The sequence below is a fragment of the Taudactylus pleione genome, unplaced genomic scaffold (assembly GCF_031769625.1).
Source record: "Taudactylus pleione unplaced genomic scaffold, aTauple2 ptg000112l, whole genome shotgun sequence".
NCBI lineage: Eukaryota > Metazoa > Chordata > Amphibia > Anura > Myobatrachidae > Taudactylus > Taudactylus pleione.
This window is the reverse complement of record NW_028284514.1, coordinates 817318-842099: the sequence shown is the minus strand read 5'-3', so window position 1 is coordinate 842099 and position 24782 is coordinate 817318. Positions and strand designations below refer to the sequence as shown.

The window sequence follows — 24782 nt, the reverse complement described above, 5'->3', positions numbered from 1 at the left end:
GGGAGGAGGTGAGGCAGCAGTCATTGGAAGTGTAAAGTGGGTGGGAGGGAGTGTATGGGAAGGAGGCTGGAGATGGGAATGGGAAGCCGTGATCAGGGAGGCAGCAGTCATTGGAAGTGTGAAGTGGGTGGGAGGAAGTGTATGGAGAAGAGGTTGGAGATGGGAGTGGGAAGCGGTGATCAGAGAGGAGGTGAGGCAGCAGTCATTGGAAGCATGAAGTGGGTGCGAGGAAGTATATGGGAAGGAGGCTGGAGATGGGAGTGGGAAGCGGTGATCAGGGAGGAGGTGAGGCAGCTGTCATTGGAAGTATAAAGTGGATGAGAGGAAGTGTATGGAGAAGAGGCTGGAGATGGGAGTGGGAAGCAGTGATTAGGGAGAAGGTGTGGCAGCAGTCATTGGAAGTGTGAAGTGGGTGGGAGGAAGTGTATGGGAAGGAGGCTGGAGATGGGAGTGGGAAGCGGTGATCAGGGAGGAGGAGAGGCAGCGGTCATTGGAAGTGTGAAGTGGGTTGGAGGAAGTGTATGGGAACGGAGTGGGAAGTGGTGATCAGGGAGGAGGTGAGGCAGCAGTCATTGGAAGTGTGAAGAGGGTGGGAGGAAGTGTATGGGATGGAGGCTGGAGATGGGAGTGGGAAGTGGTGATCAGGGAGGAGGTGAGGCAGCAGTCATTGGAAGTATGAAGTGGGTGGGAGGAAGTGTATGGGATGGAGGCTGGAGATGGGAGTGGGAATTGGTGATCAGGGAGGAGGTGAGGCAGCAGTCATTGGAATTGTGAAGTGGGTGGGAGGAAGTGTATTGGAAGGAGGCTGGAGATGGGAGTGGGAAGCGGTGATCAGGTAGGAGGTGAGGCAGCAGACATTGGAAGCATGAAGTGGGTGGGAGGAAGTGTATGGGAAGGAGGCTGGAGATGGGAAGCGGTGATCAGGGTGGAGGTGAGGCAGCAGTCATTGGAAGTATGAAGTGGGTGGGAGGAAGTGTATGGGAAGGAGGCTGGAGATGGGAGTGGGAAGCGGTGATCAGGGAGGAGGTGAGGCAGCAGTCATTGGAAGTATAAAGTGGGTCGGAGGAAGTGTATGGGAAGGAGGCTGGAGATGGGAGTGGGAAGCGGTGATCAGGGAGGCGGTGAGGCAGCAGTCATTGGAAGCGTGAAGTGGGTGGGAGGAAGTGTATGGGAAAGAGGCTGGAAATGGGAGTCGGAAGCGGTGAACCGGGAGGAGGTGAGGCAGCAGTCATTGGAAGTGTGAAGTGGGTGGGAGGAAGTGTATGGAGATGAGGCTGGGGATGGGAGTGGGAAGCTGTGATCAGGGAGGAGGTAAGGCAGCAGTCATTGGAAGCGTGAAGTGGGTGGGAGGAAGTGTATGGGAAGGAGGCTGGAGATGGGAGTGGGAAGCTGTGATCAGGGAGGAGGTGAGGCAGCAGTCATTGGAAGTATGAAGTGGGTTGGAGGAAGTGTATGGGAAGGAGGCTGGAGATGGGAGTGGGAAGCAGTGATCAGGGAGGAGGTGAGGCAGCAGTCATTGGAAGAATGAAGTGGGTGGGAGGATGTGTATGGAAAGGAGGCTGGAGATGGGAGTGGGAAGCGGTGAATAGGGAGAAGGTGAGGCAGCAGTCATTGGAAGTGTGAAGTGGGTGGGAGGAAGTGTATGGAAAGGAGGCTGGAGATGGGAGTGGGAAGCGGTGATCAGGGAGGAGGTGAGGCAGCAGTCATTGGAAGTGTGAAGTGGGTGGGAGGAAGTGTATGGGAAGGGAGTGGGAAGTGGTGATCAGGAAGGAGGTGAGGCAGCAGTCATTGGAAGTATGAAGTGGATGAGAGGAAGTGTATGGGAAGGAGGCTGGAGATGGGAAGCGGTGATCAGGGAGGAGGTGAGGCAGCAGTCATTGGAAGTATGAAGTGGGTGGGAGGAAGTGTATGGGAAGGAGGCTGGAGATGGGAGTGGGAAGCGGTGATCAGGGAGGAGGTGAGGCAGCAGTCATTGGAAGTATGAAGTGGGTGGGAGGAAGTGTATGGGAAAGAGGCTAGAGATGGGGGAGCAGGAAGCGGTGATCAGGGAGGAGGTGAGGCAGCAGTCATTGGAAGTATGAAGTGGGTGGTAGGAAGTGTATGGGTAGGAGGCTGGAGATGGGAGTGGGAAGCAGTGATCAGGGAGGAGGTGAGGCAGCAGTCATTGGAGGTGTGAAGTGGGTGGGAGGAAGTGTATGGGAAGGAGGCTGGAGATGGGAGTGGGAAGCGGTGATCAGGGAGGAGGTGAGGCAGCAGTCATTGGAAGTGTGAAGTGGGTGGGAGGAAGTGTATGGAGAAGAGGCTGGGGATGGGAGTGGGAAGCTGTGATCAGGGAGGAGGTAAGGCAGCAGTCATTGGAAGCGTGAAGTGGGTGGGAGGAATTGTATGGGAAGGATTCTGGAGATGGGAGTGGGAAGCTGTTATCAGGGAGGAGGTGAGGCAGCAGGCATTGGAAGTATGAAGTGGGAGGGAGGAAGTGTATGGGAAAGAGGCTAGAGATGGGGGATCAGGAAGCGGTGATCAGGGAGGAGGTGAGGCAGCAGTCATTGGAAGTATGAAGTGGGTGATAGGAAGTGTATGGGTAGGAGGCTGGAGATGGGAGTGGGAAGCGGTGATCAGGGAGGAGGTGAGGCAGCAGTCATTGGAAGGGTGAAGTGGGTGGGTGGAAGTGTATTGGAAGATGGCTGGGGATGGGAATGGGAAGCGGTGATCAGGGAGGAGATGAGGCAGCAGTCATTGGAAGTGTGAAGTGGGTGTGAGGAAGTGTATGGGAAGGGAGTGGGAAGTGGTGATCAGGGAGGAGGTGAGGCAGCAGTCATTGGAAGTATAAAGTGGATGTGAGGAAGTGTATGGGAAGGAGGCTGGGGATGGGAGTGGGAAGCGGTGACCAGGTAGGAGGTGAGGCAGCTGTCATTGGAAGTATAAAGTGGATGAGAGGAAGTGTATGGAGAAGAGGCTGGAGATGGGAGTGGGAAGCAGTGATTAGGGAGAAGGTGTGGCAGCAGTCATTGGAAGTGTGAAGTGGGTGGGAGGAAGTGTATGGGAAGGAGGCTGGAGATGGGAGTGGGAAGCGGTGATCAAGGAGGAGGAGAGGCAGCGGTCATTGGAAGTGTGAAGTGGGTGGGAGTGTATGGGAACGGAGTGGGAAGTGGTGATCAGGGAGGAGGTGAGGCAGCAGTCATTGGAAGTGTGAAGTGGGTGGGAGGAAGTGTATGGGATGGAGGCTGGAGATGGGAGTGGGAAGTGGTGATCAGGGAGGAGGTGAGACAGCAGTCATTGGAAGTATGAAGTGGGTGGGAGGAAGTGTATGGGATGGAGGCTGGAGATGGGAGTGGGAATTGGTGATCAGGGAGGAGGTGAGGCAGCAGTCATTGCAATTGGGAAGTGGGTGGGAGGAAGTGTATTGGAAGGAGGCTGGAGATGGGAGTGGGAAGCAGTGATCAGGTAGGAGGCGAGGCAGCAGTCATTGGAAGCATGAAGTGGGTGGGAGGAAGTGTATGGGAAGGAGGCTGGAGATGGGAAGCGGTTATCAGGGAGGAGGTGTGGCAGCAGTCATTGGAAGTATGAAGTGGGTGGGAGGAAGTGTATGGGAAGGAGGCTGGAGATGGGAGTGGGAAGCGGTGATCAGGGAGGAGGTGAGGCAGCAGTCATTGGAAGTATGAAGTGGGTGGGAGGAAGTGTATGGGAAGGAGGCTGGAGATGGGAGTGGGAAGCGGTGATCAGGGAGGCGGTGAGGCAGCAGTCATTGGAAGTGTGAAGTGGGTGGGAGGAAGTGTATGGGAAGGAGGCTGGAGATGGGAGTGGGAAGCGGTGATCAGGGAGGAGGTGAGGCAGCAGTCATTGGAAGTGTGAAGTGGGTGGGAGGAAGTGTATGGAGAAGAGGCTGGAGATGGGAGTGGGAAGCAGTGATTAGGGAGAAGGTGTGGCAGCAGTCATTGGAAGTGTGAAGTGGGTGGGAGGAAGTGTATGGGAAGGAGGCTGGGGATGGGAGTGGGAAGCGGTGACCAGGTAGGAGGTGAGGCAGCTGTCATTGGAAGTATAAAGTGGATGAGAGGAAGTGTATGGAGAAGAGGCTGGAGATGGGAGTGGGAAGCAGTGATTAGGGAGAAGGTGTGGCAGCAGTCATTGGAAGTGTGAAGTGGGTGGGAGGAAGTGTATGGGAAGGAGGCTGGAGATGGGAGTGGGAAGCGGTGATCAGGGAGGAGGAGAGGCAGCGGTCATTGGAAGTGTGAAGTGGGTGGGAGTGTATGGGAACGGAGTGGGAAGTGGTGATCAGGGAGGAGGTGAGGCAGCAGTCATTGGAAGTGTGAAGTGGGTGGGAGGAAGTGTATGGGATGGAGGCTGGAGATGGGAGTGGGAAGTGGTGATCAGGGAGGAGGTGAGGCAGCAGTCATTGGAAGTATGAAGTGGGTGGGAGGAAGTGTATGGGATGGAGGCTGGAGATGGGAGTGGGAATTGGTGATCAGGGAGGAGGTGAGGCAGCAGTCATTGCAATTGGGAAGTGGGTGGGAGGAAGTGTATTGGAAGGAGGCTGGAGATGGGAGTGGGAAGCAGTGATCAGGTAGGAGGCGAGGCAGCAGTCATTGGAAGCATGAAGTGGGTGGGAGGAAGTGTATGGGAAGGAGGCTGGAGATGGGAAGCGGTTATCAGGGAGGAGGTGTGGCAGCAGTCATTGGAAGTATGAAGTGGGTGGGAGGAAGTGTATGGGAAGGAGGCTGGAGATGGGAGTGGGAAGCGGTGATCAGGGAGGAGGTGAGGCAGCAGTCATTGGAAGTATGAAGTGGGTGGGAGGAAGTGTATGGGAAGGAGGCTGGAGATGGGAGTGGGAAGCGGTGATCAGGGAGGCGGTGAGGCAGCAGTCATTGGAAGTGTGAAGTGGGTGGGAGGAAGTGTATGGGAAGGAGGCTGGAGATGGGAGTGGGAAGCGGTGATCAGGGAGGAGGTGAGGCAGCAGTCATTGGAAGTGTGAAGTGGGTGGGAGGAAGTGTATGGAGAAGAGGCTGGGGATGGGAGTGGGAAGCTGTGATCAGGGAGGAGGTAAGGCAGCAGTCATTGGAAGCGTGAAGTGGGTGGGAGGAAGTGTATGGGAAGGAGGCTGGAGATGGGAGTGGGAAGCTGTGATCAGGGAGGAGGTGAGGCAGCAGTCATTGGAAGTATGAAGTGGGTGGGAGGAAGTGTATGGGAAAGAAGCTAGAGATGGGGGAGCAGGAAGCGGTGATCAGGGAGGAGGTGAGGCAGCAGTCATTGGAAGTATGAAGTGGGTGGTAGGAAGTGTATGGGTAGGAGGCTGGAGATGGGAGTGGGAAGCAGTGATCAGGGAGGAGGTGAGGCAGCAGTCATTGGAGGTGTGAAGTGGGTGGGAGGAAGTGTATGGGAAGGAGGCTGGAGATGGGAGTGGGAAGCAGTGATCAGGGAGGAGGTGAGGCAGCAGTCATTGGAAGAATGAAGTGGGTGGGAGGATGTGTATGGAAAGGAGGCTGGAGATGGGAGTGGGAAGCGGTGAATAGGGAGAAGGTGAGGCAGCAGTCATTGGAAGTGTGAAGTGGGTGGGAGGAAGTGTATGGAAAGGAGGCTGGAGATGGGAGTGGGAAGCGGTTATTAGGGAGGAGTTGAGGCAGCAGTCATTGGAAGCATGAAGTGGGTGGGAGGAAGTCTATGAGAATGAGGCTGGAGATGGGAGTGGGAAGTGGTGGTCAGGGAGGACGTGAGGCAGCAGTCATTGGAAGTGTGTGGGAGGAAGTGTATGGGAAGGAGGCTGGAGATGGGAGTGGGAAGCGGTGGTCAGGGAGGGGGTGAGGCAGCAGTCATTAGAAGTGTGAAGTGGGTGGGAGGGAGTGTATGGAAAGGAGGCTGGAGATGGGAGTGGGAAGCGATGATCAGGGAGGCAGCAGTCATTGGAAGTGTGAAGTGGGTGGGTGGGAGGAAGTGTATGGGAAGGAGATGGGAGTGGGAAGCGGTGATCAGGGAGGAGGTGAGGCAGCAGTCATTGGAAGTGTGAAGTGGGTGGGAGGAAGTGTATGGGAAGGAGGCTGGAGATGGGAGTGGGAAGCGGTGATCAGGGAGGAGGTGAGGCAGCAGTCATTGGAAGTGTGAAGTGGGTGGGAGGAAGTGTATGGGAAGGAGGCTGGAGATGGGACTAGGAAACGGATAATCAGGGAGGAGGTGAGGCAGCAGTCATTGGAAGTGTAAAGTGGGTGGGAGGGAGTGTATGGGAAGGAGGCTGGAGATGGGAATGGGAAGCCGTGATCAGGGAGGCAGCAGTCATTGGAAGTGTGAAGTGGGTGGGAGGAAGTGTATGGAGAAGAGGTTGGAGATGGGAGTGGGAAGCGGTGATCAGAGAGGAGGTGAGGCAGCAGTCATTGGAAGCATGAAGTGGGTGCGAGGAAGTATATGGGAAGGAGGCTGGAGATGGGAGTGGGAAGCGGTGATCAGGGAGGAGGTGAGGCAGCTGTCATTGGAAGTATAAAGTGGATGAGAGGAAGTGTATGGAGAAGAGGCTGGAGATGGGAGTGGGAAGCAGTGATTAGGGAGAAGGTGTGGCAGCAGTCATTGGAAGTGTGAAGTGGGTGGGAGGAAGTGTATGGGAAGGAGGCTGGAGATGGGAGTGGGAAGCGGTGATCAGGGAGGAGGAGAGGCAGCGGTCATTGGAAGTGTGAAGTGGGTTGGAGGAAGTGTATGGGAACGGAGTGGGAAGTGGTGATCAGGGAGGAGGTGAGGCAGCAGTCATTGGAAGTGTGAAGAGGGTGGGAGGAAGTGTATGGGATGGAGGCAGGAGATGGGAGTGGGAAGTGGTGATCAGGGAGGAGGTGAGGCAGCAGTCATTGGAAGTATGAAGTGGGTGGGAGGAAGTGTATGGGATGGAGGCTGGAGATGGGAGTGGGAATTGGTGATCAGGGAGGAGGTGAGGCAGCAGTCATTGGAATTGTGAAGTGGGTGGGAGGAAGTGTATTGGAAGGAGGCTGGAGATGGGAGTGGGAAGCGGTGATCAGGTAGGAGGTGAGGCAGCAGTCATTGGAAGCATGAAGTGGGTGGGAGGAAGTGTATGGGAAGGAGGCTGGAGATGGGAAGCGGTGATCAGGGTGGAGGTGAGGCAGCAGTCATTGGAAGTATGAAGTGGGTGGGAGGAAGTGTATGGGAAGGAGGCTGGAGATGGGAGTGGGAAGCGGTGATCAGGGAGGAGGTGAGGCAGCAGTCATTGGAAGTATAAAGTGGGTGGGAGGAAGTGTATGGGAAGGAGGCTGGAGATGGGAGTGGGAAGCGGTGATCAGGGAGGCGGTGAGGCAGCAGTCATTGGAAGTGTGAAGTGGGTGGGAGGAAGTGTATGGGAAAGAGGCTGGAAATGGGAGTCGGAAGCGGTGAACCGGGAGGAGGTGAGGCAGCAGTCATTGGAAGTGTGAAGTGGGTGGGAGGAAGTGTATGGAGATGAGGCTGGGGATGGGAGTGGGAAGCTGTGATCAGGGAGGAGGTAAGGCAGCAGTCATTGGAAGCGTGAAGTGGGTGGGAGGAAGTGTATGGGAAGGAGGCTGGAGATGGGAGTGGGAAGCTGTGATCAGGGAGGAGGTGAGGCAGCAGTCATTGGAAGTATGAAGTGGGTTGGAGGAAGTGTATGGGAAAGAGGCTAGAGATGGGGGAGCAGGAAGCGGTGATCAGGGAGGAGGTGAGGCAGCAGTCATTGGAAGTATGAAGTGGGTGGTAGGAAGTGTATGGGTAGGAGGCTGGAGATGGGAGTGGGAAGCGGTGATCACAGAGGAGGTGAGGCAGCAGTCATTGGAAGTGTGCAGTGGGTGGAGGAAGTGTATGGGAAGGAGGCTGGAGATGGGAGTGGGAAGCAGTGATCAGGGAGGAGGTGAGGCAGCAGTCATTGGAGGTGTGAAGTGGGTGGGAGGAAGTGTATGGGAAGGAGGCTGGAGATGGGAGTGGGAAGCGGTGATCAGGGAGGAGGTGAGGCAGCAGTCATTGGAAGTGTGAAGTGGGTGGGAGGAAGTGTATGGGAAGGAGGCTGGAGATGGGAGTGGGAAGCGGTGATCAGGGAGGAGGTGAGGCAGCAGTCATTGGAAGTGTGAAGTGGGTGGGAGGAAGTGTATTGGAAGAAGGCTGGGGATGGGAATGGGAAGCGGTGATCAGGGAGGAGATGAGGCAGCAGTCATTGGAAGTGTGAAGTGGGTGTGAGGAAGTGTATGGGAAGGGAGTGGGAAGTGGTGATCAGGAAGGAGGTGAGGCAGCAGTCATTGGAAGTATAAAGTGGATGAGAGGAAGTGCATGGAGAAGAGGCTGGAGATGGGAGTGGGAAGCAGTGATTAGGGAGAAGGTGTGGCAGCAGTCATTGGAAGTGTGAAGGTGGGAGGAAGTGTATGGGAAGGAGGCTGGAGATGGGAGTGGGAAGCGGTGATCAGGGAGGAGGAGAGGCAGCGGTCATTGGAAGTGTGAAGTGGGTGGGAGGAAGTGTATGGGAACAGAGTGGGAAGTGGTGATCAGGGAGGAGGTGAGGCAGCAGTCATTGGAAGTGTGAAGTGGGTGGGAGGAAGTGTATGGGATGGAGGCTGGAGATGGGAGTGGGAAGTGGTGATCAGGGAGGAGGTGAGGCAGCAGTCATTGGAAGTATGAAGTGGGTGGGAGGAAGTGTATGGGATGGAGGCTGGAGATGGGAGTGGGAATTGGTGATCAGGGAGGAGGTGAGGCAGCAGTCATTGCAATTGTGAAGTGGGTGGGAGGAAGTGTATTGGAAGGAGGCTGGAGATGGGTGTGGGAAGCAGTGATCAGGTAGGAGGTGAGGCAGCAGTCATTGGAAGCATGAAGTGGGTGGGAGGAAGTGTATGGGAAGGAGGCTGGAGATGGGAAGCGGTGATCAGGGAGGAGGTGAGGCAGCAGTCATTGGAAGTATGAAGTGGGTGGGAGGAAGTGTATGGGAAGGAGGCTGGAGATGGGAGTGGAAAGCGGTGATCAGGGAGGAGGTGAGGCAGCAGTCATTGGAAGTATGAATTGGGTGGGAGGAAGTGTATGGGAAGGAGGCAGGAGATGGGAGTGGGAAGCGGTGATCAGGGAGGCGGTGAGGCAGCAGTCATTGGAAGTGTGAAGTGGGTGGGAGGAAGTGTATGGGAAGGAGGCTGGAGATGGGAGTGGGAAGCGGTGATCAGGGAGGAGGTGAGGCAGCAGTCATTGGAAGTGTGAAGTGGGTGGGAGGAAGTGTATGGAGAAGAGGCTGGGGATGGGAGTGGGAAGCTGTGATCAGGGAGGAGGTAAGGCAGCAGTCATTGGAAGCGTGAAGTGGGTGGGAGGAATTGTATGGGAAGGATTCTGGAGATGGGAGTGGGAAGCTGTGATCAGGGAGGAGGTGAGGCAGCAGGCATTGGAAGTATGAAGTGGGTGATAGGAAGTGTATGGGTAGGAGGCTGGAGATGGGAGTGGGAAGCGGTGATCAGGGAGGAGGTGAGGCAGCAGTCATTGGAAGCGTGAAGTGGGTGGGAGGAAGTGTATGGGAAAGAGGCTAGAGATGGGGGATCAGGAAGCGGTGATCAGGGAGGAGGTGAGGCAGCAGTCATTGGAAGTATGAAGTGGGTGATAGGAAGTGTATGGGTAGGAGGCTGGAGATGGGAGTGGGAAGCGGTGATCAGGGAGGAGGTGAGGCAGCAGTCATTGGAAGTGTGAAGTGGGTGGGAGGAAGTGTATTGGAAGAAGGCTGGGGATGGGAATGGGAAGCGGTGATCAGGGAGGAGATGAGGCAGCAGTCATTGGAAGTGTGAAGTGGGTGTGAGGAAGTGTATGGGAAGGGAGTGGGAAGTGGTGATCAGGAAGGAGGTGAGGCAGCAGTCATTGGAAGTATAAAGTGGATGTGAGGAAGTGTATGGGAAGGAGGCTGGGGATGGGAGTGGGAAGCGGTGACCAGGTAGGAGGTGAGGCAGCTGTCATTGGAAGTATAAAGTGGATGAGAGGAAGTGTATGGAGAAGAGGCTGGAGATGGGAGTGGGAAGCAGTGATTAGGGAGAAGGTGTGGCAGCAGTCATTGGAAGTGTGAAGTGGGTGGGAGGAAGTGTATGGGAAGGAGGCTGGAGATGGGAGTGGGAAGCGGTGATCAGGGAGGAGGAGAGGCAGCGGTCATTGGAAGTGTGAAGTGGGTGGGAGGAAGTGTATGGGAACGGAGTGGGAAGTGGTGATCAGGGAGGAGGTGAGGCAGCAGTCATTGGAAGTGTGAAGTGGGTGGGAGGAAGTGTATGGGATGGAGGCTGGAGATGGGAGTGGGAAGTGGTGATCAGGGAGGAGGTGAGGCAGCAGTCATTGCAATTGGGAAGTGGGTGGGAGGAAGTGTATTGGAAGGAGGCTGGAGATGGGAGTGGGAAGCAGTGATCAGGTAGGAGGTGAGGCAGCAGTCATTGGAAGCATGAAGTGGGTAGGAGGAAGTGTATGGGAAGGAGGCTGGAGATGGGAAGCGGTTATCAGGGAGGAGGTGTGGCAGCAGTCATTGGAAGTATGAAGTGGGTGGGAGGAAGTGTATGGGAAGGAGGCTGGAGATGGGAGTGGGAAGCGGTGATCAGGGAGGAGGTGAGGCAGCAGTCATTGGAAGTATGAAGTGGGTGGGAGGAAGTGTATGGGAAGGAGGCTGGAGATGGGAGTGGGAAGCGGTGATCAGGGAGGCGGTGAGGCAGCAGTCATTGGAAGTGTGAAGTGGGTGGGAGGATGTGTATGGGAAGGAGGCTGCAGATGGGAGTGGGAAGCGGTGATCAGGGAGGAGGTGAGGCAGCAGTCATTGGAAGTGTGAAGTGGGTGGGAGGAAGTGTATGGAGAAGAGGCTGGGGATGGGAGTGGGAAGCTGTGATCAGGGAGGAGGTAAGGCAGCAGTCATTGAAAGCGTGAAGTGGGTGGGAGGAAGTGTATGTGAAGGAGGCTGGAGATGGGAGTGGGAAGCTGTGATCAGGGAGTAGGTGAGGCAGCAGTCATTGGAAGTATGAAGTGGGTGGGAGGAAGTGTATGGGAAAGAGGCTAGAGATGGGGGAGCAGGAAGCGGTGATCAGGGAGGAGGTGAGGCAGCAGTCATTGGAAGTATGAAGTGGGTGGTAGGAAGTGTATGGGTAGGAGGCTGGAGATGGGAGTGGGAAGCAGTGATCAGGGAGGAGGTGAGGCAGCAGTCATTGCAGGTGTGAAGTGGGTGGGAGGAAGTGTATGGGAAGGAGGCTGGAGATGGGAGTGGGAAGCGGTGATCAGGGAGGAGGTGAGGCAGCAGTCATTGGAAGTGTGAAGTGGGTGGGAGGAAGTGTATGGAGAAGAGGCTGGGGATGGGAGTGGGAAGCTGTGATCAGGGAGGAGGTAAGGCAGCAGTCATTGGAAGCGTGAAGTGGGTGGGAGGAATTGTATGGGAAGGATTCTGGAGATGGGAGTGGGAAGCTGTTATCAGGGAGGAGGTGAGGCAGCAGGCATTGGAAGTATGAAGTGGGTGGGAGGAAGTGTATGGGAAAGAGGCTAGAGATGGGGGATCAGGAAGCGGTGATCAGGGAGGAGGTGAGGCAGCAGTCATTGGAAGTATGAAGTGGGTGATAGGAAGTGTATGGGTAGGAGGCTGGAGATGGGAGTGGGAAGCGGTGATCAGGGAGGAGGTGAGGCAGCAGTCATTGGAAGGGTGAAGTGGGTGGGTGGAAGTGTATTGGAAGATGGCTGGGGATGGGAATGGGAAGCGGTGATCAGGGAGGAGATGAGGCAGCAGTCATTGGAAGTGTGAAGTGGGTGTGAGGAAGTGTATGGGAAGGGAGTGGGAAGTGGTGATCAGGGAGGAGGTGAGGCAGCAGTCATTGGAAGTATAAAGTGGATGTGAGGAAGTGTATGGGAAGGAGGCTGGGGATGGGAGTGGGAAGCGGTGACCAGGTAGGAGGTGAGGCAGCTGTCATTGGAAGTATAAAGTGGATGAGAGGAAGTGTATGGAGAAGAGGCTGGAGATGGGAGTGGGAAGCAGTGATTAGGGAGAAGGTGTGGCAGCAGTCATTGGAAGTGTGAAGTGGGTGGGAGGAAGTGTATGGGAAGGAGGCTGGAGATGGGAGTGGGAAGCGGTGATCAAGGAGGAGGAGAGGCAGCGGTCATTGGAAGTGTGAAGTGGGTGGGAGTGTATGGGAACGGAGTGGGAAGTGGTGATCAGGGAGGAGGTGAGGCAGCAGTCATTGGAAGTGTGAAGTGGGTGGGAGGAAGTGTATGGGATGGAGGCTGGAGATGGGAGTGGGAAGTGGTGATCAGGGAGGAGGTGAGACAGCAGTCATTGGAAGTATGAAGTGGGTGGGAGGAAGTGTATGGGATGGAGGCTGGAGATGGGAGTGGGAATTGGTGATCAGGCAGGAGGTGAGGCAGCAGTCATTGCAATTGGGAAGTGGGTGGGAGGAAGTGTATTGGAAGGAGGCTGGAGATGGGAGTGGGAAGCAGTGATCAGGTAGGAGGCGAGGCAGCAGTCATTGGAAGCATGAAGTGGGTGGGAGGAAGTGTATGGGAAGGAGGCTGGAGATGGGAAGCGGTTATCAGGGAGGAGGTGTGGCAGCAGTCATTGGAAGTATGAAGTGGGTGGGAGGAAGTGTATGGGAAGGAGGCTGGAGATGGGAGTGGGAAGCGGTGATCAGGGAGGAGGTGAGGCAGCAGTCATTGGAAGTATGAAGTGGGTGGGAGGAAGTGTATGGGAAGGAGGCTGGAGATGGGAGTGGGAAGCGGTGATCAGGGAGGCGGTGAGGCAGCAGTCATTGGAAGTGTGAAGTGGGTGGGAGGAAGTGTATGGGAAGGAGGCTGGAGATGGGAGTGGGAAGCGGTGATCAGGGAGGAGGTGAGGCAGCAGTCATTGGAAGTATGAAGTGGGTGGGAGGAAGTGTATGGGAAAGAAGCTAGAGATGGGGGAGCAGGAAGCGGTGATCAGGGAGGAGGTGAGGCAGCAGTCATTGGAAGTATGAAGTGGGTGGTAGGAAGTGTATGGGTAGGAGGCTGGAGATGGGAGTGGGAAGCAGTGATCAGGGAGGAGGTGAGGCAGCAGTCATTGGAGGTGTGAAGTGGGTGGGAGGAAGTGTATGGGAAGGAGGCTGGAGATGGGAGTGGGAAGCAGTGATCAGGGAGGAGGTGAGGCAGCAGTCATTGGAAGAATGAAGTGGGTGGGAGGATGTGTATGGAAAGGAGGCTGGAGATGGGAGTGGGAAGCGGTGAATAGGGAGAAGGTGAGGCAGCAGTCATTGGAAGTGTGAAGTGGGTGGGAGGAAGTGTATGGAAAGGAGGCTGGAGATGGGAGTGGGAAGCGGTTATTAGGGAGGAGTTGAGGCAGCAGTCATTGGAAGCATGAAGTGGGTGGGAGGAAGTCTATGAGAATGAGGCTGGAGATGGGAGTGGGAAGCGGTGGTCAGGGAGGAGGTGAGGCAGCAGTCATTGGAAGTGTGTGGGAGGAAGTGTATGGGAAGGAGGCTGGAGATGGGAGTGGGAAGCGGTGGTCAGGGAGGGGGTGAGGCAGCAGTCATTAGAAGTGTGAAGTGGGTGGGAGGGAGTGTATGGAAAGGAGGCTGGAGATGGGAGTGGGAAGCGATGATCAGGGAGGCAGCAGTCATTGGAAGTGTGAAGTGGGTGGGTGGGAGGAAGTGTATGGGAAGGAGGCTGGAGATGGGAGTGGGAAGCAGTGATCAGGGAGGAGGTGAGGCAGCAGTCATTGGAAGTGTGAAGTGGGTGGGAAGAAGTGTATGGGAAGGAGGCTGGAGATGGGAGTGGGAAGCGGTGATCAGGGAGGAGGTGAGGCAGCAGTCATTGGAAGTGTGAAGTGGGTGGGAGGAAGTGTATGGGAAGGAGGCTGGAGATGGGACTAGGAAACGGATAATCAGGGAGGAGGTGAGGCAGCAGTCATTGGAAGTGTAAAGTGGGTGGGAGGGAGTGTATGGGAAGGAGGCTGGAGATGGGAATGGGAAGCCGTGATCAGGGAGGCAGCAGTCATTGGAAGTGTGAAGTGGGTGGGAGGAAGTGTATGGAGAAGAGGTTGGAGATGGGAGTGGGAAGCGGTGATCAGAGAGGAGGTGAGGCAGCAGTCATTGGAAGCATGAAGTGGGTGGGAGGAAGTATATGGGAAGGAGGCTGGAGATGGGAGTGGGAAGCAGTGATCAGGGAGGAGGTGAGGCAGCTGTCATTGGAAGTATAAAGTGGATGAGAGGAAGTGTATGGAGAAGAGGCTGGAGATGGGAGTGGGAAGCAGTGATTAGGGAGAAGGTGTGGCAGCAGTCATTGGAAGTGTGAAGTGGGTGGGAGGAAGTGTATGGGAAGGAGGCTGTAGATGGGAGTGGGAATCGGTGATCAGGGAGGAGGAGAGGCAGCGGTCATTGGAAGTGTGAAGTGGGTGGGAGGAAGTGTATGGGAACGGAGTGGGAAGTGGTGATCAGGGAGGAGGTGAGGCAGCAGTCATTGGAAGTGTGAAGAGGGTGGGAGGAAGTGTATGGGATGGAGGCTGGAGATGGGAGTGGGAAGTGGTGATCAGGGAGGAGGTGAGGCAGCAGTCATTGGAAGTATGAAGTGGGTGGGAGGAAGTGTATGGGATGGAGGCTGGAGATGGGAGTGGGAATTGGTGATCAGGGAGGAGGTGAGGCAGCAGTCATTGGAATTGTGAAGTGGGTGGGAGGAAGTGTATTGGAAGGAGGCTGGAGATGGGAGTGGGAAGCGGTGATCAGGTAGGAGGTGAGGCAGCAGTCATTGGAAGCATGAAGTGGGTGGGAGGAAGTGTATGGGAAGGAGGCTGGAGATGGGAAGCGGTGATCAGGGTGGAGGTGAGGCAGCAGTCATTGGAAGTATGAAGTGGGTGGGAGGAAGTGTATGGGGAAGGAGGCTGGAGATGGGAGTGGGAAGCGGTGATCAGGGAGGAGGTGAGGCAGCAGTCTTTGGAAGTATAAAGTGGATGAGAGGAAGTGTATGGAGAAGAGGCTGGAGATGGGAGTGGGAAGCAGTGATTAGGGAGAAGGTGTGGCAGCAGTCATTGGAAGTGTGAAGTGGGTGGGAGGAAGTGTATGGGAAGGAGGCTGGAGATGGGAGTGGGAAGCGGTGATCAGGGAGGAGGAGAGGCAGCGGTCATTGGAAGTGTGAACTGGGTGGGAGGAAGTGTATGGGAACGGAGTGGGAAGTGGTGATCAGGGAGGAGGTGAGGCAGCAGTCATTGGAAGTGTGAAGAGGGTGGGAGGAAGTGTATGGGATGGAGGCTGGAGATGGGAGTGGGAAGTGGTGATCAGGGAGGAGGTGAGGCAGCAGTCATTGGAAGTATGAAGTGGGTGGGAGGAAGTGTATGGGATGGAGGCTGGAGATGGGAGTGGGAATTGGTGATCAGGGAGGAGGTGAGGCAGCAGTCATTGGAATTGTGAAGTGGGTGGGAGGAAGTGTATTGGAAGGAGGCTGGAGATTGGAGTGGGAAGCGGTGATCAGGTAGGAGGTGAGGCAGCAGTCATTGGAAGTGTGAAGTGGGTGGGAGGAAGTGTATGGGAACGGAGTGGGAAGTGGTGATCAGGGAGGAGGTGAGGCAGCAGTCATTGGAAGCATGAAGTGGGTGGGAGGAAGTGTATGGGAAGGAGGCTGGAGATGGGAAGCGGTGATCAGGGAGGAGGTGAGGCAGCAGTCATTGGAAGTGTAAAGTGGGTGGGAGGGTGTGTATGGGAAGAAGGCTGGAGATGGGAGTGGGAAGCGGTGATCAGGGAGGAGGTGAGGCAGCAGTCATTGGAAGTATGAAGTGGGTGGGAGGAAGTGTATGGGAAGGAGGCTGGAGATGGGAGTGGGAAGCGGTGATCAGGGAGGAGGTGAGGCAGCAGTCATTGGAAGTATGAAGTGGGTGGGAGGAAGTGTATGGGAAAGAGGCTAGAGATGGGGGAGCGGGAAGCGGTGATCAGGGAGGAGGTGAGGCAGCAGTCATTGGAAGTATGAAGTGGGTGGTAGGAAGTGTATGGGTAGGAGGCTGGAGATGGGAGTGGGAAGCGGTGATCACGGAGGAGGTGAAGCAGCAGTCATTGGAAGTGTGCAGTGGGTGGAGGAAGTGTATGGGAAGGAGGCTGGAGATGGGAGTGGGAAGCAGTGATCAGGGAGGAGGTGAGGCAGCAGTCATTGGAGGTGTGAAGTGGGTGGGAGGAAGTGTATGGGAAGGAGGCTGGAGATGGGAGTGGGAAGCAGTGATAAGGGAGGAGGTGAGGCAGCAGTCATTGGAAGCATGAAGTGGGTGGGAGGAAGTGTATGGAAAGGAGGCTGGAGATGGGAGTGGGAAGCGGTGAATAGGGAGAAGGTGAGGCAGCTGTCATTGGAAGTGTGAAGTGGGTGGGAGGAAGTGTATGGCAAGGAGGCTGGAGATGTAACTTGGTTCTGAATGGGTCAGGAAGCCTATTACATTACTGTAAAAGGGGTGAAACAAAGGTGGACTGATGAGAAAAATTAGGACAGTGGTGTTGATGATAGACTGTGAAGTGTTGCCAGGTTGATATTGGTAGGCTGTATAAAGGTTGCAGTAATATCAACAAGAAATAAGGGCATGACAGTGAGCTTTAGTTAGATTCCGGGGTGAAAATGGATCTGATCCTTGAAAAATGGCTATGGTGGAAGTGGCAAGATTAGGATAGGGATGGGGAAAGAAAGCCTAGAATGAAACCCAATCTGCAGAATTGGGGGGGATGGAGTACAGTGAGATGCTATCACAAGAAAAGGAGAGGTATGGATGAGTAAGGACCTTGGTCTTTGGAAATATAATGACTTTCATCTTAGAGATATTAAATTTAAGATAGTGTGGTGTCATACACCAGGAGATGGCTGTTAGAAAAATGGTGATGTGGTGAGAGGACAGAAAGGGTTACGTCATTGAATGGGAGGTCAATTTGGGGTTGTCTTCAGCATACAGGTGTTATCGAAGGATTTGGTCAGCTCCCTCAGGGATGAAGTGTAGAAGGAAAAGTGAAGGGATCAGATGTACAACTAAGAGATGAACCACAACAGAGCTGTGTGAAATGGGCTGATGATACGGAGGATTTACAGGAGTTTGATTAATGGTATCAAATATCCCAGTGAGGTCAAACAGAATTAATAGAACCAAGAACCCTGGATTTGGCAGTGAGTACAGGTCACTGGTGACCTTGGCATTTTTGTAGACTGTGACATAGAAAGTGGTATTAGTCTTGGAGGGAGTTGAAAGAGGTTTGGCCAAGACAGGAGAGAGGAAACAGAGAATGAAGAACAAGGTGATGGTGTCAGATGAGAAGGAGAGGAGGTAGCTGCTGTGTGAGCAGGAATTAGGAGGGAGAGATTACAGGAGAAGATAGGGAATAGAGGACGGTAGATGGAGGGAGGATAGGAAGAGGTTTGGCCAAGGAAGGAGAGAGGAGAGAGAGAATGAAGAACAAGGTGATGGTGTCAGAGGAGAAGGTGAGGAGGTGAGGAGGTAGCTGCTGTGGGAGCAGGAATCAGGAGGGAGAGATTAGAGGAGAAGATAGGGAATAGAATATAGGATGGTAGATGGAGGGAGGATAGGATGAGAGAAGGGCACAGTCTTCAACGCAGACAGAGATAGGAAGGGAAGGAGAAAGGACCAGTTGGATGGGGTGGAGGAAAAATAGTCATAAGGAAGCAATGGCAGATACATACAGAGAGGAATGAGGTATAGAGATATACAGAAGTGATGAGACACATGGAATAAGACTGTCCTCTCTCTGTCTTAGAGCTATGACTTGTACAGTCACATACAGAGAGGAATGAGGGAGGTATAGAGATATACAGAAGTGATGAGACATATGGAATAAGACTGTCCTCTCTCTGTATTAGAGCTATGACATGTACAGTCACATACAGAGAGGAATGAGGGGGTATAGAGATATACAGAAGTGATGAGACACATGGAATAAGACTGTCCTCTCTCTGTATTAGAGCTATGACATGTACACAGCACTCACTATTTGTACTTGTTACAGCCTAGAAGAATCCAGCAAATACCATAATTATTCCTCCAGTGACTCCAGCGTGCAACATGTGTACAAGGTAAGAACATACATGTACTAGGTAATAACATGTGTGTATTATGTACATCTTTAAAGTCAGGGGCAAATCATTAATATCAGAATAATTTCAGCAGAAAACGGCGATACACTACTTTATTTGTGCCATGTTCAAGGTAACAAGTTACATTCAAGGGAAAAGGCCATAGAGATATAAATGGGCAGGGAAGACACATATGGATATATATATATATATATATATATATATATATACAAAAAATCTTACGGTGTCACATGTCCCATTAAGGCTTCTCAGACATGATCTGAAATTTCACAAAACCTACTGAATTTCTGCCATTCAAACTTAAAAAAAGCAATAAAATTCCGATCATTAAGGCTGACCCCTTAATGGATGTGTTCCTAGCGTAATACAGATATGGTATGCCATGACACCCTGTGGTTAACTGCTGATTCAGTACTCTCACAGAGTGAGATTGCTGTCACTCACACAATACAGATATGGTGCCATCACACCCTGTGGTTAACTGCAGATTCAGTACTCTAACAGAGTGAGATAGCTGTCACTCGCATAATGGTGGAGCTGCTAATTCACAGAACTGTGTGCTCATTGCAATACACACAGAGAAAATGGCGGCGGACATGTTCCCGGAGACCCACGCATGCGCAGTAGATTCTGGCACTAAGCCAGAATCTACTGCTGCGTCATCCGCTGCGGCACTGCATGAGAGAGGAGGGGGCTAACACTGCACATGGGCCCCCTCCTCCCTTAAAACGCCCCCTGATCTACAGTATATGTGTGTCTGATGTGTGTGCATATTGATTAGGGGTGAGCGGGTTCGGTTCTACTCTGTTCCGTTCGGATTTAAAAAACTAATCTTATTGGCTATCAGCTGTCACGAGTTTTGGATAGCCAATAAGATTCGTTTTTTAAATCCGAACGGAACCGTGTAGAACCGAACCCGCTCACCCCTAAATATACTGTATATTAACAACTATAAAAACACATTTCTATGTCAGACTTTCCATATTACTTTCCCATCCACAGGTCAATAATCTGGGGGATCGCCGGCTGCCTCTCTCCATCATATTCCTGGTCCCGATTAGACTGGGGGACTCTCCTGTCTGGGAGGGGACAAATATCACCAGCTCACAGGTATCTAGTGCAGTATCTACTGTACATGTCCTTATATATGACAGCACTTTCATCTATCGCTCATTACCACACCCACATATCTCTGATACCTCCTACCTGTACCTGCTGTCTCCCCCAGCTCTCACTACTAGTCCCAGCAGTATCACCTATGTCATGTATCTGGCAGCATCTATCACTCATTACCACACCCACATATCTCTGATACCTCCTACCTGTACCTGCTGTCTCCCCCAGCTCTCACTACTAGTCCCAGCAGTATCACCTATGTCATGTATCTGGCAGCATCTATCACTCATTACCACACCCACATATCTCTGATACCTCCTACCTGTACCTGCTGTCTCCCCCAGCTCCCACTACTAGTCCCAGCAGTATCACCTATGTCATGTATCTGGCAGCACCTTCATCTATCACTCATTACCACACCCACATATCTCTGATACCTCCTACTTGTACCTGCTGTCTCCCCCAACTCCCACTACTAGTCCCAGCAGTATCACCTATGTCATGTATCTGGCAGCACCTTCATCTATCGCTCATTACCAACCCACATATCTCTGATACCTCCTACTGTACCTGCTGTCTCCCCCAGCTCCCACTACTAGTCCCAGCAGTATCACCTATGTCATGTATCTGGCAGCATCTATCACTCATTACCACACCCACATATCTCTGATACCTCCTACCTGTACCTGCTGGTCCCAGCAGTATCACCTATGTCATGTATCTGGCAGCACCTTCATCTATCACTCCTTACCACACCCACATATCTCTGATACCTCCTACCTGTACCTGCTGTCTCCCCCAGCTCCCACTACTAGTCCCAGCAGTATCACCTATGTCATGTATCTGGCAGCATCTATCACTCATTACCACACCCACATATCTCTGATACCTCCTACCTGTAACTGCTGTCTCCTCCAGCTCCCACTACTAGTCCCAGTAGTATCACCTATGTCATGTATCTGGCAGCATCTATCACTCCTTACCACATCCACATATCTCTGATACCTCCTACCTGTACCTGCTGTCTATTATCGTATATATGATAATAGTGTCCTCTTCAGCAAACCTGATGCTCATAAACCACCCATCATACATAGTATAACTTGGGTACAGACGAATGCAGATGATTCAGTAATAATTACCATTAATGTTTTTCCATCTGGTTCCAGCCGCAGATCACCAAGTGCGCCGCGATGGACGAGACAGCCGGAGCAGCGAACTACCAGGCGCTCTTGAAAACTAGTCCAATTCTGGTAAGCATCAGCTCCTGTACTCTTGTCTTACAATCAGGTCTGAAGAGCTGACAATCTGCCAGTTTTATCTGTCAATTACAATCAACCACCTGATACACAGATGAAGGAGAGTCTGCACTAATGCTGATACTGAATGTCATTTTAAATCTTCATACTTGATTGATCCAAATAATATCTCTTTTCCACCAAAAGCTCGGGTCCGACCTGGGTTTTTAGACATGGGGCCTGATTCAGAGCCGGACGCTCTGACAGAGCGCTCGATCTGAATCAGGGCGTTTTTTTTTATTTGGAGTGGCCTCCAGGCCGCTTGCATAGCTGTGGGTGACCACCCACAGCTATAGCGAGCGGCCATGATGATGGGCTTACGTCAAGACCCTTGTGGTAGGGTCTCGTGTCCGCAAGCCCCAGAGAGCTTTCGGCTCAAATTGAGCCGGAAGCTCTCCCACTGACATCACTTGTGATGTCAGTGGGGCATCCCCCAAATGGTAGGCGTTCCTTCGGGAACGCCTCCGTTTGGCCGGCCATGCCCCCGGCCCGCCTACCAAAGGGGGCGAGCTGTCACTCACCATCGACAGCTCGCCCCCTTTGTTGCGAGACCTGGAGCGACGGAGTGCCCGTTGCTATCCGGGTCTCGCGCATGCCCACGACGGATCCGGCTCCGTCGTGCGTATGCCCACTGGCCACAAGCGACCCGGCTGCGAGCGCTCAGCGCTTGCGACCGTGTCTGAATCAGGCCCATGGTTCCAACTCAGGTCAGACATTGTTCATACAGCAGCATCGATCTGGGTTATTCTCAGGTTAGCCCCGTTCACACTGATCCTGGGTCTGCCCTGCTAAACTTGTGAGGTCATAAAAAGTGGGAGGTGACTGCTCCACAACCACCAATCAGCTCATTTTAGGCATGACCCAGGTCGGGAACTTGGGTTGCGCTATTTACACTGCACCATTACCCAGGTCCATCCTGGGTCTGACCCTGGTAGCTACCTGGGTTGGATTGTTGGGTCACTTGACCCAGGTCATTTTTCAGGGACCCTTTTACACTGAGCTGAGACCCGGGTAGACCCAGCAAAAACCTAGGTATTGCTCTGGTGTAAAAGGGGTATAAAATAAATAGGCTTCTCTAAATCTCATATACACATTTATTAAAACAAACTCAATAAATATCATATAAAAATATATAAAATGTATCGGATCTTGTGGATCTGTAGCAATAATTCAAAACAGCAAAGTTCAATCAATACTGACTCAGAAAAAAGTGCATCGTGTCTGCTTACTGTGCGTTCCTTACAATGGATGATACACTTTATGGTCACCAATAATGCATTGTATGTTGTAGGGTCCATCCTCCCGACTGAATTTTCACCTTAATGGTGAATCGTACCCCGGGCTTGCCCAACACAGCAATTAGCCTCATATTAAGCCAGCGGTAGGGTGTTACTTGTGGTGCGCCGATTCTCCACTCTCATAATGGGACCTCGGCGCATCGCTGGTTGCAGGGGAGCCTTTTAGTTTGTAGCTGGGGTGTGGCGGTAACAGAAACCGGTTATCTGTGTTCAGCAATAGCCGCAGTCCGCTGTTAAACTCGTGCTTCTGTTATCCTGGTCGTATACACCACACCGTTGCAGGCTTCTCCTCCCCTTAGTGCCGCTGACATTGAAACGGCTCTATATTCACAATAGTGGTGGGTAAAATCAGACGCTGTGGTAATGGTGAGCAACATATATCGAATTTAGGGCCAGATTCAGCTGCTGAACGCAGATTTCCGATTATCGGGAATCTGCGCATGCACAGGATCCATTCAGCAAGTCTGCAGAATGGGCCCTGCTAAGACGCACGCTAGCCCTTGAATGCCTCTGCGCGATTGACAGGCAGAAGCATTTAAGGGGCGGTGTGGGGGCATGGGGGCAGCCAGCATTCCCGGAAACGGGGCTTTTTTTATCCCATTTTCTGGGAGTGGCCAGCCCAGGAACTGCGTGGACGTACATAGTTTGCTGGGCTCACAAGCCGGCCAGTCTGAGTAAGCTGAGGCTTACTCAGCTGACCGGCCGCCTGGCGTCGTTCACCATCGCGACCGTCGACCACCGATGGTCGCGATGGTGATGCCAGCCTGCTACCTCTGTCACAGTGCTGGGATCGAAAATGCAGCGGGGGGTGTCATAGACCCCCTGCTGCATTTGCATTATTGCAAGGATCAGAATTGCAAAGCTGCGTGCATGCATAAATCATATATCTGTAGCCTGCGTGCATACATCATATATTTATAGCCTGCGTGTATATATCATGTATCTATAGCCCTGCATGCATAGATCATATATCTATAGCCTGCGTGCTAACATCATATATGTATAGCCTGCATGTATACATGATATATCTATATCCTGCATGTATTAATCATACACCTATAGCCTGTGTGTATACATCATATATCTATAGCCTGCATGCATACATCCTATATCTATAGCCTGCGTATATACGTCATATATTTATAGCCTGCGTGTATACATCATATATCTATAGCCTGTGTGCATACATCATATATCTATAGCCTGCGTGCATACATCATATATCTATAGCCTGCGTGCATTCATGGCTGCACAAACGGAGGCGTTAACTTAGGAACACCTGGCATTTGTGGGCGGCCCTACTGACATCACACGTGATGTCAGCAGTGAACTTCCTGCTCTATTAGAGCAGGAAACTGCTCACTGGGGTTTGCGGTGGACGAGACCCTACCACAAGGGTCTCCTCGCAAGCCCGATGGTCACGATAATCACGACCATCGCCAGGCCGCCCGCTAACACTGTGGGTGGTCACCCACAGCTTAGCGAGTGGACTGGAGGCCGGGGTTAAAAAATAACAGCCCGCCCTGATTCAGAGCGAGCACTCGCAAATAGCGAGCGTCTCTGAATCAGGGCCTTAATTCAAGACTGCATTATTAAGTAAAATAAAGGAATACCTGCTATAAATGGGAGCTTCCAGGGGTAGAAGATGAAGTTCGCACAATAACTACTGCACTGGACAAGGTTAAGAAGAATTTGGCCTTTATTAAAAGAATAAAGAAAAGAAAGAGGCAGAGGCTGCTGGGTTTTCGGAACCACAGACAGTGGCAGTTACAAGTATAAATGGTTCTGCTGGACATCAAGCGAGTGAATCAGACGGAAAAGTGGGATCAAGTATAGAGATGGTGGCGGATATGGCGAAGTCGGAGTGCGAGATGTCTGCCAGGAGGAAAATGGAGACCCAGGTGGTGCGGATGGATACGAGGGCAGGAGATGCAGTTCTCCAGAGCAAACCGCAATGACGGGTAAGTGATGATTCACGAGGGCCTGGGAACGTGGTAGGTGTTGGTGCTCCATCTGCTGTGCCGGTTGTCCCACGTGAGTCAGGGCCACCCGCAGTGGAAACCGGTATTTTGATAGGGGGAGCAGCGGGGGCTGTTTACAGGGCGCAGGAAGATATTACTGACTCGGAAATAGTGCTGGCAGTAGCACTTGACGAGAAAAGCATGGAGGGGGGCCCCAGGGTCAGGCCCGTTGCACCCGTGGTAAATCTAGGGGTCCGGTCCTGCAAAGCGCAGGGCGAAGTTGTTGCTTCGGTTGGGTCGGAGCATATGGCGCAGGGTATGCCAATATTAAACAAGGGTATGGTATCGTCTGAGGAAAGACTGATCATTGAAACTGTATATGGTGATAAAATGGCAGAGTCTATAAGGACAAAAACAGAGGCTGAGATGATTGTCAAAGACATGGAGGCAAGAGCTGAAAGAGCTGGGAGAAGTGTGGACTGTATGTACAAATCTATGTCAAAGACGATATCTTATGCAAGCACCAAATAATGAGAATTTTTTTAAGTTATTATTTGATTTTGGGTTCTCTGCGAGCGATCTGTACGCCTGCATTCACCCAGCAAGGTCTGTGGAGTATGATCTACGTTTCTTGACATATTTTGGACTGCAGGCCTTCTGGGTGAAGTGGCAGGCGTATAGAGGCTCAAAACCATACAGTAATTTTGTTGCAAACTTAGTAACAAAGCAAGATAGAGTGAAGGCCACAGTATTAGTTAGGAACGAGCCGTTACCACCGGAGAATATACAGTTTTGGTGTCCAGATTCTGTGATGTGCAGTCGCATATGGTGAAGGCCGGTCATATAATGGGTGTGTCGGGAAGGGCTTGGGAGGTATTGATCAAGTTGCGCCACTCAGATGCCAGGTTTGTGTATGTCCCCTCGGCTGCCTACATAGGGCGAGATAGGGTTCAATGCCGAGGACATGCTTTAAATGTGGAGATTTTAAGCATCTGAGTGGTGACTGTACAGTCATTAAATGTTCTCTTTGTGGGAAAATTGGTCACGTTTCCAAATATTGTCATGTCGTAAAATATAACCTATGTGGGGAAGAGGGGCACCCCTATAGTAGGTTTCCA

General features: G+C 52.7%; 1 protein-coding gene across 2 annotated transcripts in view; it reads left to right on the top strand.

The window, feature by feature from the left end:
• The window catches only part of LOC148525139 (integrin alpha-M-like), a 225266-nt gene that overhangs the window by 186096 nt on the left and 14388 nt on the right, over nucleotides 1-24782 (top strand). For both annotated transcript variants that reach the window (XM_088471181.1, XM_088471182.1), the window contains exons 24-26: nucleotides 17904-17970; nucleotides 18994-19101; nucleotides 20277-20360. In XM_088471181.1, coding sequence (XP_088327307.1) covers nucleotides 17904-17970; nucleotides 18994-19101; nucleotides 20277-20360 — 259 coding nt within the window. The remainder of the gene's footprint in view (nucleotides 1-17903; nucleotides 17971-18993; nucleotides 19102-20276; nucleotides 20361-24782) is intronic.